This window comes from Gadus macrocephalus, chromosome 14 (assembly GCF_031168955.1).
Source record: "Gadus macrocephalus chromosome 14, ASM3116895v1".
NCBI lineage: Eukaryota > Metazoa > Chordata > Actinopteri > Gadiformes > Gadidae > Gadus > Gadus macrocephalus.
The window spans coordinates 21,912,894-21,927,930 of NC_082395.1; the positions used below are offsets into that span (position 1 = coordinate 21,912,894).

At 45.7% G+C, this 15,037-nt stretch overlaps 1 protein-coding gene across 3 annotated transcripts; it reads right to left on the reverse strand.

The window, feature by feature from the left end:
• Positions 1–423: 423 nt before the first annotated feature.
• sall1a (spalt-like transcription factor 1a) lies at positions 424–13,281 on the reverse strand. 3 transcript variants are annotated; one of them, XM_060070734.1, is made up of 3 exons: positions 12,426–13,281; positions 2,863–6,272; positions 424–1,904 (listed from the first exon to the last, which is right to left on the reverse strand). In XM_060070734.1, exons 1-3 carry the CDS (start codon positions 12,496–12,498, stop codon positions 1,464–1,466), a joined length of 3,924 nt encoding a protein of 1,307 aa, XP_059926717.1. In that variant the 5' UTR covers positions 12,499–13,281; the 3' UTR covers positions 424–1,463. The 3 variants fall into 3 exon arrangements, with proteins under 3 accessions (XP_059926717.1, XP_059926719.1, XP_059926716.1); XM_060070736.1 differs by lacking the exon at positions 12,426–13,281 and adding an exon at positions 9,078–12,411; XM_060070733.1 differs by lacking the exon at positions 12,426–13,281 and adding an exon at positions 9,044–12,411.
• Between the last annotated feature and the right edge of the window lie 1,756 nt (positions 13,282–15,037).

The following is a 15,037-nucleotide window of genomic DNA, read 5'->3' on the forward strand; positions in this document are numbered from 1 at the left end:
GTTTTTCTTAAAAATAAATAAATAAGATTACCTATTCTAAGGCCAAAATATATGGCCTATTCTCAGGCCAAAAGATTCAGTGAATCCTCTTCAAGCTAAAACAGGGAGAAAATAAATAAACACAGAAGACAGCGCATTTCTTTTGGAAAACTGTTGTATTTGATTATTAGAGTAAAGAATTACAGTATCTTAGTTGTTAGTAGGTATTAAAGTGTAGAGAAACTGGACCCATAATGATCTTCCAACTTTCCAAGAAAGTGCATGTAACAGTCCGAAAGGTTGTCAAACCTAATATATATTTATATTTATAAAAACACTATCATTTTGTCCCCTGGTCACACTGAACTTGTTTGTGTGTATAAGCTATATGTACATTTTGTTGTGAGGGAGTTTTTATTTCCACATCTGAATGTATTTACAGAAGTGTGCGTGCGTGTGTGAGTGTGTATATGTGTGTGTGTGTGTGTGTGTGTGTGTGTGTGTGTGTGTGTGTGTGTGTGTGTGTGTGTGTGTGTGTGTGTGTGTGTGTGTGTGTGTGTGTGTGTGTAGCGTTGCATCTGATGTCAATGCGAATGCTAAGACATAGCAGCAATGTGGAGATCCAGTCGGGGCCCTGAAGCATCGCCCTGCCCGTACGAGTGGCGTCGTGTGTCCTAGGGTCCCCTCTTTTGCAAACGATTTCGCTCTCAACCGCACAACTTAACACAACGAAAAACAATAAGATACAGAAAGAAATGTTAACGGTGGAAGTAAACAAAAAAGTAAAAAGTACAAGGGACAGAAACAAGGGAAACGAAAATAACAGGTTAACACTAAAGAGGCCCTAGGAATGCAGCAAACACGTATGTCTTTTCTTCTTCCTTAAATAAAATAAAAAGTAAATAGCGTTCGAAGTTCCGTTGTTTTGTTTTTGATGTTTTTTCTATAGGTTGACATGAATACACATATGTTAAACCGTCTAGAAGAAATCAGTGTACAAATATTTACAGCCAGGCTTTTTGCTTATTACACAGCTAAAGCATCACATGAACATTGACAGTTTTGTTATATCTAATACAGACGGAAAATAACTTAATGCCGAGTTAAGGTTATCTACTCAGATAGTTTCAAAAGCACATTTTTTAAGCACTCGAATACCCATTCTGGCTTTTAAACAAAGAAAACGAACTGTTAATGCTTCCACTTGGTTTCAAGCAAGGTTATTATCACTAATAAATAAGCTCATTAAAACTTTTACATGTTGTACATTGTACAAAAAAAGTTACTTGTCTTCACAACTGTCCGTAAAGTTTTCGACGGCAAGCCAAAGCACTTCCCATCAGTTCATTTTTTCTCGTGTTTGTCCTTGCCTGTTGTCGCCCTCCTCTCTCTACGTGTACAGTACGACCGCAGGGCCTCCGTCCTCCGTCCACGCACGAGCGAGCGACAGTCAGCGCCCCCCCCCCCCCCCCCCCCCCCCCCCCCTAGTTAGTGGCAATCTCTTTATTGTCCTCCATGAAGCGGGTGAACCGGAAGTGGGTCCCGTTCTCCGTGTTGGCCATCTTTTCCAGGCCGGCCAGAGCGGTGTTGGGGCCCGCCCCGTGCAGCTTGTCCAGGCTGCCCGTCAGCCCCCCGATGGGGGAGCTGCCCCCGTTCCCCAGGCTGCCGGACATGGACGGCACGCCTCCGCTCTGGATCACCGAGATCTCGTTGGCCTTCATGGCCAGGCCGCTGGAGAAGGCGGCGGCGTACTGGTTCCAGAAGCTGGTGGGGTCTCCGTTGCTGAGCCTCGAAGGCATGTCCTTCTGGAAGATCTCCGGGAACTTGATGGGGTTGGTCCCCAGGAAGGCCATGGGGCCGTCGACCGAGAGCCTACGGCCCCGTCTGGCCGGGGCGCTGTTCCACATGTGTGTACCCATGTGAACCTACAGAGAGAGAGAGAGAGCGAGAGAGAGAGAGAGAGAGAGAGAGAGAGAGAGAGAGAGAGAGAGAGAGAGAGAGAGAGAGAGAGAGAGAGAGAGAGAGAGAGAGAGAGAGAGAGAGAGAGAGAGAGAGAGAGAGAGAGAGAGAGAGAGAGAGAGAGAGAGAGAGAGAGTTAGAGAGAGAGTGAGAGAGAGAGGGATGCAGGGAGAGAGAGAGAGAGAGAGGGCAGTAGAGAGGGAGCAGTGAGAGAGAGATGGAGAGAGAGAAACAGAGCAAGGCAGGAGACATTTAGTAATGTTTACAAAGTACTAGCTGCACACATGATGATGCAATGGAAAAAGAATAATGATGCCTTGGTTACAATTAAAATAGCTTGACACTCTGGATGTGAGCGCATGGCCTACTTATTATTGTGATTGGACGAGATACAAAGACTTTAATCTAAACCTTAATTTTCTCGTCTCGCGAACGGGCTGATGACGTTAAGAGCCAAGGTTTGCGGTGTCTGCCTCCATTGCTCAGACTTTAAATTGCATCTGTCATCTGACTCCTGCTGAAATATTTGCTTCAGCGGGACAACAATTGTCTCTATGTACATCTTCTTGTAGAGGATGAGTATAAAAAACGGTGGAGAATGGTTGCCTCTAGTTACCGCCACTAATTCTGTTAACTGCCCCTCTCCCAGCTGTTCTCAACTAATCACATTCTCCAGTTCCTACCTAATAATCATATTAATTGGGTGATTCAACCTTTCCGTCGAGGTCCCTGTTCCTCGACAAGCTGTTTCAGTCATCCATAATACATTACCTCCCTCTAACACCATGTCTATCGACAACTGACCGCTCGCCTCGAGGCCTAAATTGTACACCTACTATACTTCATCTACTTTCTGTGCTCATGAAGAATGCAGCTGGATATGGATGTAACATGGCCGTAGATGGATGTGGCCTCCGGTCTTACCTTCAGGTTGCCTTTGGTGGTGAAGGCCCGGCCGCAGATGGAGCAGGCGAATGGCTTCTCCCCGGTGTGAGTTCTCTCATGGATCTGGAGGGCGCTGGACGAGGAGAAGGTCTTCCCACAGGTGTTGCAGTAGTGCTGCTTGGGAGTCCGACGCGGCGGGGCGTTGGAGAGCACAGGAGAGGTGGAGGCCGAGGAGGTGACCAGGCCGGGGGGCATCTCCCTGATCTCCGGGTGGAAGCTGCTGAAGAACCCGTTGACCTCCGGCTTGATGAAGGAGCTCACGGAGAGGAAGGAGGGAGTGGGGCTGGAGCAGATGCTGGTAGTGGAGGGCTCGAAAAGCTGGGAGGGCAAGTCCCTCATCTGATGCGTGAGCATATGCTGCTTCAAGTTGCCTTTGGTTGAGAAACCTCGATTACAAGCCGTGCAAATGAATGGTCGTTCTTTGGTATGGCTTCGATAGTGGATATCCAAGGCACTCTGACAAGCAAATGTCTTCCCACAGATGTCACAGGCTGTGTTTCTGATGGTGCTCCGCTCACGGAAGGGGAACATCATGCCCAGTGGTTCTTTCAAAGGATTGACAGATGTGAGGTCTAGTGCTCCTATGCTGGAAGGGTGAGAGTGCATGAGACTCGCACTAATGTGCTCCAGGGATAAGGCCCTCTGGTGCCTCTCTTCCAAGCTGGGGGATTTACGCTGTTCTGGCTGCCCATTTGTGGGGGATGGGGCCTGCATGGAGGAGGTAGTTTCTGACACGGCTGGACTCCCAGGGCTTCGACTTTCACCATCCCCTCCCAGAGATGAAGAGTCATTGGTGAGGCAATCTACTTCCATCGAACCGTTCAACATTGCCCTCATACGGCTCATATGATGTTCGTCGGTTTCGTTATTCTGGTGGATGATCCCATGATGCTCCTCTCTGGCCCTGTCTTGCACGTCTTGGAGAGTCATATCAGGAGGAGTCGGGGAGTTGCACAGGCTGTCGTGGAAGGCATCGGCAGACCTGGGTGTGTCCGGCACACTGCCGTCGAGGCCCTCCTCCATGCCTTCAATGTCATCTGAGAAGGTGTCGAGGTCATCAAAGTTGGCCTCCTCGAAAGAGCCTGTGTCAGAGACCATGGACTCTGGGTAGCTGTCGGGCAGCGGGGTGTTTGGGATCTGCCCCCCCATGTGCATGCGAATGTGCTGTTGCAGAACCACAGCGTTAGTGAACTTCTTCTGACAAATTGGGCAGGAGTGCTGGACTCTCAGAGGAGGCATGGCCCTATGGACACTGTAGTGAGTTTTCAGATTACCCTTTGTGGTGAACGCCCTGCCACAGACTTTACACTTGAATGGCCTTTCCCCGGTGTGAGTGCGGTAATGCATTTTCAGAGCGCTCTGACAGCTGAGTATACGGTGGCAGATGACACATTCATTTGGGTCCGTCACTTTTCTGTCAATGTTCTCCACGAGCTGTTGTAGCTTTGAGGTCTCTGAACCTTGGAGGGGATCCAGAATGCCCCCAAATGGGAACTTAGCCTTGAACTGATCAGACATGAGAGGCATTAGAGGGTTGGTCATCATTGGGGGGCTGTTTGATGTCGTGTACCCTGCCATACTCTCAAAGGTAGAGCTCAAACTTGCTGGAAAGCTTGAGGAATGACTGCCTTCTTCAGATTTCCCGTTTGAGGTAGGCAGGGTTGCACTTTCTCCCTCTTCCGATGCGCCATCATTGCTCTTGGTCGACAGATCAGCACCTGAGTCATTCTTTGATGCTATCGAAGGGCTTGTTATGGCTATGGAATGATCCTCTTTTTTAATGAAATGTGGTAGGCTAGGCATCGTTGGTGGCAGCAGCATGCCAACAGATGAGGTCAAAGTTGACAAGACTGGTTTGCTGTCCAGCCAGCTGGTGACAGGCTTTTCAGGGGGCATAGACATACCATAGGGAATACCTGTGTTTGTCGGTATGTTATCTAAATGTTCAGGAACGGGATATGGGTTCATCTGAATGTGTGGGTACTTATCTTTATGTCGCTGGAAATGGACCTTCAGGTTTCCACGGGTGGAGAAGCGGTTTCCACAGATGTTACACTTGTATGGTCTTTCCCCGGTATGTGAGCGCAAGTGGATCTGCAAGGCGCTGTCGCTCCCAAAGACCTTGGCACAGAACCTGCACTTATGCTTAAAGAAAGCTTCCTCTGAGCTGCTCTTGTGTTCAAAAGAAGTTACGTTTGGTGGTTTGCCTTTCCTCTGTTGCGCCAGTGCTGCTAATGAACTAAGGTCTTCAACAGTGGTGCCAACACTCGGGAGAGTGCTCGAAAACATAGAGTTGCCAGGTGGGGGCTGAGGTAGAAGTGGATTCACTGCAGAATTGAACAGGCTACCTATCCCAAATGCTGGCGTAGAGGACTTAGTAAGTGAGGGGTTGCTAAGTTGAGAGTGGAGGCTGCTTAAATGAGTGGGCCTCTTGTCAGAGGAATGGGCATTGATTGTTGTTGGCCCTAGTGTGCTAATGGTCTGAGATGTCTCACTTCTGCCAGGGTTAGGCTGAGGTAGCTGTGCTGCTGCGGCCAGCTGTTTGAGGCTGCTGATACTGGCTGACTGACTAGCCAGGCTCTGTGCGAGGCCCGCGGCTGCTGCCAGCTGCTGGGAGAGATGGGAGCTCAGCGTGGTCAGTGGGCTGGCAGTGGACCCCATTGTGCCTGGAGTAGAACTTGGGGGTGCTTGCATTTCAGGAGACTGCGATGCCAGTAGCAATATGTGGTGGCGGATCTGCTCGATGAGCTGCAGCTGGTGGATCTGTTGCTGCTGCAGCGCGAGGAGCTGCTCCATCAGAGCGGGCACGGCCACCCGTGGTGCCCCTGGGGTACGGGTGTCCTGGGAGAACTGCGCAACGGCCACTTTGGTGCTCTGGAGGTTTTCAATGATGACGTTGCTGTTGATCATGGAGAAGCTTCCCAGGCCGGTCAGATTGCCGAGCTGCGGGGGCTGAGGGGCGGTGATAACGGAGGTAGCTGAGGCGGGACCTGAGCTCTCCCTGCCGCCGTGGTTTCCGTCGCCGTCGTCGGGGCTCCCGGGTTCCGTGTGACCGCCCTCCTCCTCATGGCCACTGCTGACGTCCACGTCCATGGATTCTGCTTTATCGAGTGTGATGGACTCCAGAAGGTCACTGCCCTCAGCCTGATCGGTGGTATTAGCCGTGTCATTCATGGGGTCGTCGGGATTATGGGGGGGGGATCCGGGTGAGAAGGATTCGGCCGGGGAGGCGGGATTTTCATTCACTATCAGAACTAATTGATTCTTAGTGCAATTCTTCTGGTGTTCTTCAAGATCCGATATCTCAAAGAACTCGGCGCAACATCTGCCGCAGACGTGGGCATCTGACTCCTTACAGGGGGGCTCTTCCGAGCAATGCTCTGTGTCCCCTGAAAAACAAAGAGGGGAAATAGGGGATTAGTGATTAGAAATGTTTTACAGCTGAAGAAGCAGCTTTATCTCCCCGCATTCCATTGTGGTTAATCTTAAGTTAATCAGTTTTGCACATATCCCCTTGATGTGTTCACAAAAACAAGCACTGAAAAGCAACAATAAGCCACATAAATGAGAAGGAGCCCCCATACACTGGGTCCGCTTCTGTTACATGATAAGAGGGGAAACAAAATCAATAGCACTACTCATATATTGCTGAAAAGTGATCTTTGAAGATGTACATCTGGGTTTCATCAGTCCGATAAAAGGGAATCATTTTCCACAGAGAATCCATGAAAATGTCTAATACTATGAGGTAAGGACTTTTGGCTTTAATGAAATTTCATAGAAGGGCATTGATTTCCTATATTCCCTGCCCTTCAAAGTCCACATGTCCACTTGCTGCAAATCAAGCATTTGAAAGACTTGTTCGACTTTCAATTGCTGTCAACTTTGCTCATTTTCAGCTAACTATGGCCATCTTGGACAGGTTATCTATACAACCAAACTAATTTGTTTCTGTTGAGGCTGCAATCACAGCATGAGACGTGAACGACTGAGCCTTAGGTTACTGGATGGAATCAAGAAGGTAACAAGACCAATGCAACGTGAATATCCACTAAACCCATCAAAATCCACAGCGTATTTTCCATGTACTTCAAAGAGATTTGACTCTTTCTCAAATTAATCAATTGCATACCTCTTTTTTTAATCAATTACTGAAAAAAAAGTTTACGTATAATTCAATCTTTCAAGCATATCCAGTCTTATTTTTTTACTTAAAAAAATAGATTTAAAGGTAAGTATGAATAACCGAGCCACCGTGATTGAGAGAAAATGCAAAGCACAACTGCCTCCAGGGCTATAGGGCTGCTGGGCTTTCTGTCCCAGTAAAACATTGCTGTTTAACATACAAGTTGATTTACAAATTGCATTCTCTATGAAGCCTTTTCATCGTGGCTCTGGCCTCTCAACATTTTCATCAGGGCCGAGGATTCATTTGCAAATGAAACTCCGGAGAAGTGCAGCCCTGCCCCACAGAGAGACAGGATGCCTTCCCATTGTTCCCAGCATGGGAGCGGCGAGATGGACAGCACAGCCTTGCCCTGCTCATCTCAGCCGACTCAAAGCAGATCCTGTTTAATTCAGGGATTATCTCCCTCAATGTTTCTCTGCGCAGGACATCAGATAACACAAAGTTGCCATGACAGCAAACCCGGGCCCTCACACCACCGAACCATGCACACAGGGTGGCGGGGAGGGGGGAAGATTCCACTTTAATTATAACTTTTCATGTGACACCCCTCCTTTTCACCCCCCACCTACACACACACACACACACACACACACACACACACACACACACACACACACATACACACACACACACACACACACACACACACACACACACACACACACACACACACACACACACACACACACACACACACACACACACACACAAACACGCAGTCAGGCGAGTGTGTGCGTGGCACAACAGTGTTAATCGTGGAACGTGTGTTTGATTTATCATGTGAGAAATGTGAGGCTTATGCAAACACCTTCCCACTGTGCTGACTGTGTACACAAGTTAGTGTGAATAAAACGGAGTCACCTTAACTGGTAGGAGGATTAGTTTAGAATTCATTGAAATCAGGGATTTATTAAAAAAATTTATTCATGAAATGAACTGCAATGGTGAGAATTAGATGGAAAGGTAAAAACTAAAATCAAGTGTGTGATTGTGTGAGTGTGTGTGTGTGTGTGTGGGGGGGGGGGTGTGTGGGTGTGTGTGAGTGTGTGTATGCATGTGTGTGGGTGCGTGCATGCATGCATGTGCAAACGTGGGGCGCAATACTAATGGATATACATTACTTAGATTACTTGTGACATGCAATTAACACGTTTATCCAACATTATTTTAATTATATTATATTAAATTAAATAAAAAAATCCTAATGTTTTTTAAACAATTGAGTTATTAGGATGCATCAGAGTTGCAAAAAAATATTAGTCTAGTTAAAAATGACAAATTGTGAGATTTTACAGGTGCCCATATTCCATTTAAATGACCACTGAAATTATGTTTCTGATTACAATATAAATATAAAAATAAATATAAATTAAATATTTATAAAACTAAATAAATGCTTTTATAATAAAAACAACGCACCGCAAATTGATTCAAGGAAATCCGTCACCATATTTTTAATGCAGCCGCTCTACGTTGATGTTCACTTTATTTAAAATGTATGCCTCAGGCATATCTTCGATTGTTTTTCTTCGATTCGTCTGTTTTTTCATCACCACATTCAATTTAAAAGCTGCACACAGATGTAACAGCATCTTAATAAGCATACAGCATTACAGCGAATGCAATACAGAGAAAAACTGCTGCATGGAAGTTGAAGAATTCAACATGCTTTTAAGAACCGACATGTACAGCAAGTGCAGATGCAATCATTAGGCTTAATTCCCGAAATAGCAAAGGATTATCTCCGGGTAAGAAATAAGATAAGGTCAAGTCAAGTCACTGTGAACACAACCTCTCTGACACGTATGTACAACATTTACAAAAAAACAAACGAGAAATCAACAGAGGCAGGTCAGAGACGTAGAAAGTTCTCAGGACAGATGCTCAGAGAGTCTCGCTGAAAGAGCAAGAACACAAACGACGAAGAGTACAGAAGAATAAGAGTTAACAGAGAGCTCTGAAAGTTCCTACATTCTCCTTCTGTCTGCAGGGGGCTGACACACACCTCTGGAAACCGCAGAGCGCGAGAACTTCTCCACGCAGGGTCGGTCCACCATCTCATATCCAGCCTGCCTGCAGCTCCCTCCCTTCCCCTCTGAACACTAGATGGGCTTCTGCCTGGTCCTCAGAACCCAGCAGTCCTGCCCTAGTGACACACGCTCCACGCCTAGCAGGAGAGGAGGTGGGGGCCCCAAATGAAAACAAGTCCTTCTGGCTGGATCTAGACTTCCACTATCTAAACATTGGCAAAACTACAAGCGACTGAATCTCTGTCATTTGTCGGGGACCCACGCTATGATGCCATGGTGTCTGGTGGTGGTGGTGGTGGGGGGCCTGTGATAGGGCCAACACCAAACACTGATAAGGACTCACTTCCTCGGGAACACAGAAACAGTCAAACATGCATTCACACACACACACACACACACACACACACACACACACACACACACACACACACACACACACACACACACACACACACACACACACACACACAGGCAAACACACACACACAAACACACGCACACACACACATACCAACAAACATACATGCGCGCACACACACGCACAAACACAAACACATGGACAAACACGCACACACATAAACAAATATACACATACACACACACACACACACACACACACACAGACACACATCTATCCGTATATATTTATATATAATACACATGTACACACAGACACACACACCCACACACGCACACATGGACAAACACGCACACACATAAACAAATATACAAATGAGCACACACACACACACACACACACACACACACACACACACACACACACACACACACACACACACACACACACACACACACACACACACACACACACACATCTATACCTATATATTTATATATAATACACATGTACACACAAACACACACACACATACACACACACACCCACACACACACATACACACACACACACACACACACACACACACACACACACACACACACACACACACACACACACACACACTCACACACACACACACACACACACATACACACACACACACACACATGCATAGGGTTGAGCTAAATAAATGTTGGAGGCCTCACTAAGTTGCCTGTGTGGTTTGAGCAGCATGGCCGGTGATGAGGTGCAGGGGAGCAAACAGGGCCCTGAACTCTTCTCACCTCCAAACAGAGGGACGCTAACAGAGGTTAGGACAGCTCACGTCCCTCCCTCTGCGATGGTCTCACTGTTTCACAATGACAGCCGCCCTTGGTTCCACTGTTTTGTCTTCTGCGTGCATGTGTGCGTGTGTGTTTTTTTTTTTTAACCTTTCATGTTTAATCACGACAACAATCGATAGATTGGAAAGATAAGGATATGACTCATAGCCCTCGCGTGTGTGTTATTTAATATAGGTATGGTATATCGACGCATTTGGAAGCCGTTGATTTGCTGACGATAGCGATAAATATCCTATTGTCTTTCGTTGGTGATTGAGTTAAATTGTTTCAATGGACCTTTACGCACGACCTGAACAAAAATCGGAATTAACTACACCGATGTGGCGTTTCCCAAGAGCCATCCTCCAACCGTCAACCATTTCACCACGGGGGCCTTTTCACCTTTTAGTGGTAAAAGTAAATAAAAATATATAATTGTTCAAAGCGCAAAAGATTTGTTTTTAAGAGAATACTAAATAGACTTTAATTATTAACTCCAAAATAATTTCAGAATCGACACTCATAGATTATCATGTGAACGGACAAATTATTAAATATTATGAATCTTTAGGCCGAACTGTAGAATCCCAGGGCTCTTCGTGTGAGTGTGAGGCGGATAAAAACATGTCCCAAGAGTGTCGGACGCCTACTAAAATTAAAATCCATAGCTCTACATAATGTTTAATATTAACCATAGGCCTTTTTTGGATGCACACTGACTATCGTTTATTAATCATAATAAGCAGACCTATTTGTTCTTATTGTTGAGTAAAGGCCACGAACCTCAAGAGTGGATTGAACCAGTCGATGGATTTTCATTTGCATACACCCGAATTAAATTTCGTTCAGCAATATTTAGGATTAATGTTGACGTTGATATTTAGTTCAGGGTGCAATTTTAAAGTACACTTTTTTATCGGTTCGATGCTGTAACGACCAACATATAGGAACTAGGCTGCAGGCCCACGGTGCTCAGAGCTGCTTACACCGTCAGAGGGAACCAGCAGATGGGTCCAATGCGGCGGGACACGGGACATTTGGTTTAATAATAGGCCTCACTAAAAACACTATTTCTTAGCAGCTCTACACAACATAAAAATATCAAATTAAGTAGCGCTTGGAGGCAGGTGGCTCTTAAAAATAGCTGAACTGAAGACGGTTCCATCGGTGCGCTAAGTGGATGGCCATTCGACATAGTAGGCTTATTGCAAAGTTGATTTAACAGTAAAACCTGGCAGGGGAATAAATCCGGGAGGGCAAGGGGAGAGCTAACGTGAGAGAGACCGATAAGGCCTACTTAACCATTGCTTTACACCTACACATTCATAACTTTAACTTATTTGAAAGAAAGGTTGCATTATCTCGGGGTGGTCTTCACAAAAGGTCAAAAAAGAAAAGACTATGATTCGAGCTGGACAAGGACCGCATCTGGCACGCAAGGCGACCGCGGACAGCCTACCCTGAGTGTCCCCGCTCCATGAAGTATGTTTGTCCACGAATAATAACCAGGGGAATAGAAACTTCTAGATTCGGTCTAAAACGACTGCAGTACAGGCCTGTGTGGCAGTATGGGGTGAACCGTGCGTTGATCCATCGTGGTGCAGTGGGGAGACTTATGTCGAGCAGAGTTTGGAAGAACAGATAGTTTGATTCAGAGATACACTGGGCAAAGCGTAATGGTCTAGTGTTTCGGTGTGGGAAGTGAATACTGTCTAAATGTACCTTTATACGAGTGGAACACTTATACTGCATATTAGTGATACCAGAAGGTTTAACTCGCGAGCGACAAAAATATAACTTTACGCAAAGTCGGATTTAAGTAAAGTCGAAGCCACTGGAGAAAATCTTATGTAGGAGCAATATCACCACGAAGTTTAAAAGGATCCTTTTATATCCAAAAGTAGGCTTCTATAAAGTATAATGTTGCGTAAATACAACTTTTACGCATAACAAACCTCCCTGTTCGTGATTAAAAACCAGTAGGCTACTGGCTGTCCACGTATATCCGACGTGTTAATCACATCGTCCACTATCACCATAATGTATAAAATCACGGAACCCAACAAGATCTAAAAGCCCCAAAACGGTGAGAAATGTGGAAGCTTGGATGCAGAGATAAGTAGGCAGTATGCACTCACCATTGTGCTCCGATAAGGGCACATGAGGGTCGGTCTGGAAGTGTTGCGGCTTCGCTTGTTTCCTCCGCGACATGCTGGCTGGCACATCAGCGAGCAAAGAATAAAAAATGACTAAAAAATCTCCTCAAAATTACCAAACTCCAGCCCATCCACCGCGCATGTGCCCCGTTATGATTATCAATAATGCTCTGCGATTAATCATACGGGGGCTTCTTTGAAAGGCGATTGGCACCTCGCCAGCCCCCTATTCAAATGAAGTCTCTTTAATCAATTAGCTCCTGATTTGCTGGGGACTCTTGTCTCTCTCTCAGCTCCCACCCAATGAGTTGATCTGTGCAGGAAGAAAGGCTGGGTTTTCCAACTCCCTTTGGATACAGTTTAACCCTTCTTAGCAACCAGCTGGTAGCCTCCGCGTAAAGCTTATCTCGACTACTAGTGGAATGTCATCGCAGTGAGTCTGTGGAGCGCGTCTTTCATATTCAACACGCCAGCGAGGAGTCGCTCTTCAAACGGATCGGGCCAAGTTGCTCGCCACGGAGATCGCCGGGATCTCCCGAAGTTCTTTGCCTCAGACTGTGGCCACAGTTGTTGTGACAACGTCAACCGCTCGTCCAGATAACAGTCGCTGTAATTCAGATCTTTATGTTTTACAAAGACACCTACTCTCCGCCGAGCCTCCGGATAGACCCAGCGCACTTCCAGGTTGAGCCGAGCGACATCCGTGCGTAATAGCACCGTACGCGTTCCCAAAGTCCGGGCTGTAGGCTACAGAATGTCCCAATCGGTTTCATTTGATTGTTGTAGAAGGGGGTTAGTAACACGTTTCATCACACACTGCATTCCACGAATAAACAAACTTTGAGGGCCCGTGTAGCACTGTGAGAATTATTGAGCCCTGCCCATCTCTGCTTTGATTGGCTGAGCGGCTTTTCTATCACTGGTCTTCGAAGATGCAGCCCCCCCCCCTCCCGCTCCCATCCCCTCCCTCTTTCCCTCACTCGCCGCTCACTGCCTTTCTCTCCTCTACGGTTGCGCACACCGAATCTAAACGTTTAACCGGTGAGACAGCCGTCGACCGAAACCAGGAGAACGCGAACCGCGATTAATAATTTGAATCGAATTAATAGACGGCGGTTGACATTTCTTCCCACATTTTTTCCAGCAGTTTACAGGACCGTAGACTTCATCTACCGAACGTAAATGTGTTAACGGAGCGCAGAGCGTTGCTTCGCGCTGGTTGAGACACCACGTTGTGTGTGTCGCCTGATAGTCTCTGCCGCTGCCGGCCACTTTCAGACCCACTTCACGTGCCCAGGCCAATTGTAAAGCGATGTATATATATTTATTTATGCATGTATATGTATTATACAACATTCACTAAAGAGCTGTGAAGAATGTTGATGTTAATGCAATATAGGCCTACCATTACAGAAACTGTGTTTTTACTGTAATAGCCTACAGTAATGTACACTTTGGGGAAGAAAATATATAATTTTTTAACGTGATTGAAACAATAATATCAATAATAATAATACTAATATTGATAATAATAATAATAATAATAATAATAATAATAATAATAATAATAATAATAATAATAATAATAATAATTATTATTATTATTATAGCAGTTATAATAATATAATGATATTAAAATGCTATTAACAGCTCAAATGATTGACTAATAGGGGGCTGTCATCGTTGAGGTGTGTTTTAAGAGGGCAAAAGGTCCCTTAGGAAGTTGTGGCGGTGGCCCGGGGCCAGGGGAGCCGGTGAAAAAGACAAACGAAGCCCTCAGCCCGGCTGATGTTGAGAAATGAAGATAATAACGCTACTATAGGTGATGCTTGGGATGCCATTATTTTTCACTGAATATTTAAAGAGCAGCTGCGGGCTAGATGGATCTGGTGCTGTCTTGTGTCAGCTATCTTTTAGCACGACTAGTCTTGCTGTTTACTTATTTATGACAAAGGAAAGAGCATGAAAAATAATAATAAAAAAAGAGTCTTGAAGTGATCTGCGCACAGAAGTCACAGAAGAATATCATAATGATAATTATACTATTAACAACAAAATAATGAAAATATATATAATGTTAATAATTATAATAATATAAACAATATTGTTTGGTCTGTTTTTAACTTCAAATTAATTTATCAATTGATAGAAATCAAGGCGTTTCCCCACGCGTATACGTGAACTGAATTGAAGACAGCAGACGTTCATTAGCAGGGGAAAACGTGTATCGGTGTAACGGTAATAAACCAACGTGCACCAACGTGCGCCAAACATGCATTTGCTTGGGAGGAAAAGGTTCTGCAATATTGTAATGTCCCAGGCGGGAAAATCAATGGGCAGTTAATTGATGTGAGTGTTGGTGTGAGATTGTAAACAGGGTGATTTGCAGCGCAGCGGAGCGAGCGACGTTTTAAATGAGCTCGGGACGGAGAGGAGAACAATCAGGGGCAGAATGACGCAAACGGCCGCCGTCCGGGACCCGGCAGCACTAAACAACAACAACAAACTAACTTTACAACTGGATCGCAAATGATGCACACTTTCTAGGAAACCCATTAGCCTATTCAAATTTTAATTTTAGGCAATATCAAATG

What these genes read in the sequence shown, in the direction of transcription:
- sall1a (XM_060070733.1), bottom strand. Translation starts at nt 9,134, where the DNA reads ATGAGATGGTGGACCGACCCTGCGTGGAGAAGTTCTCGCGCTCTGCGG. An exon ending in CCTGCAGACAGAAGGAGAAT is followed by an intron (nt 6,273 to 9,043) that starts GTAGGAACTTTC and finishes TTTGTTTTTCAG; the next exon opens with GGGACACAGAGCATTGCTCG. An exon ending in CCACCAAAGGCAACCTGAAG is followed by an intron (nt 1,905 to 2,862) that starts GTAAGACCGGAG and finishes CTCTCTCTGTAG; the next exon opens with GTTCACATGGGTACACACAT.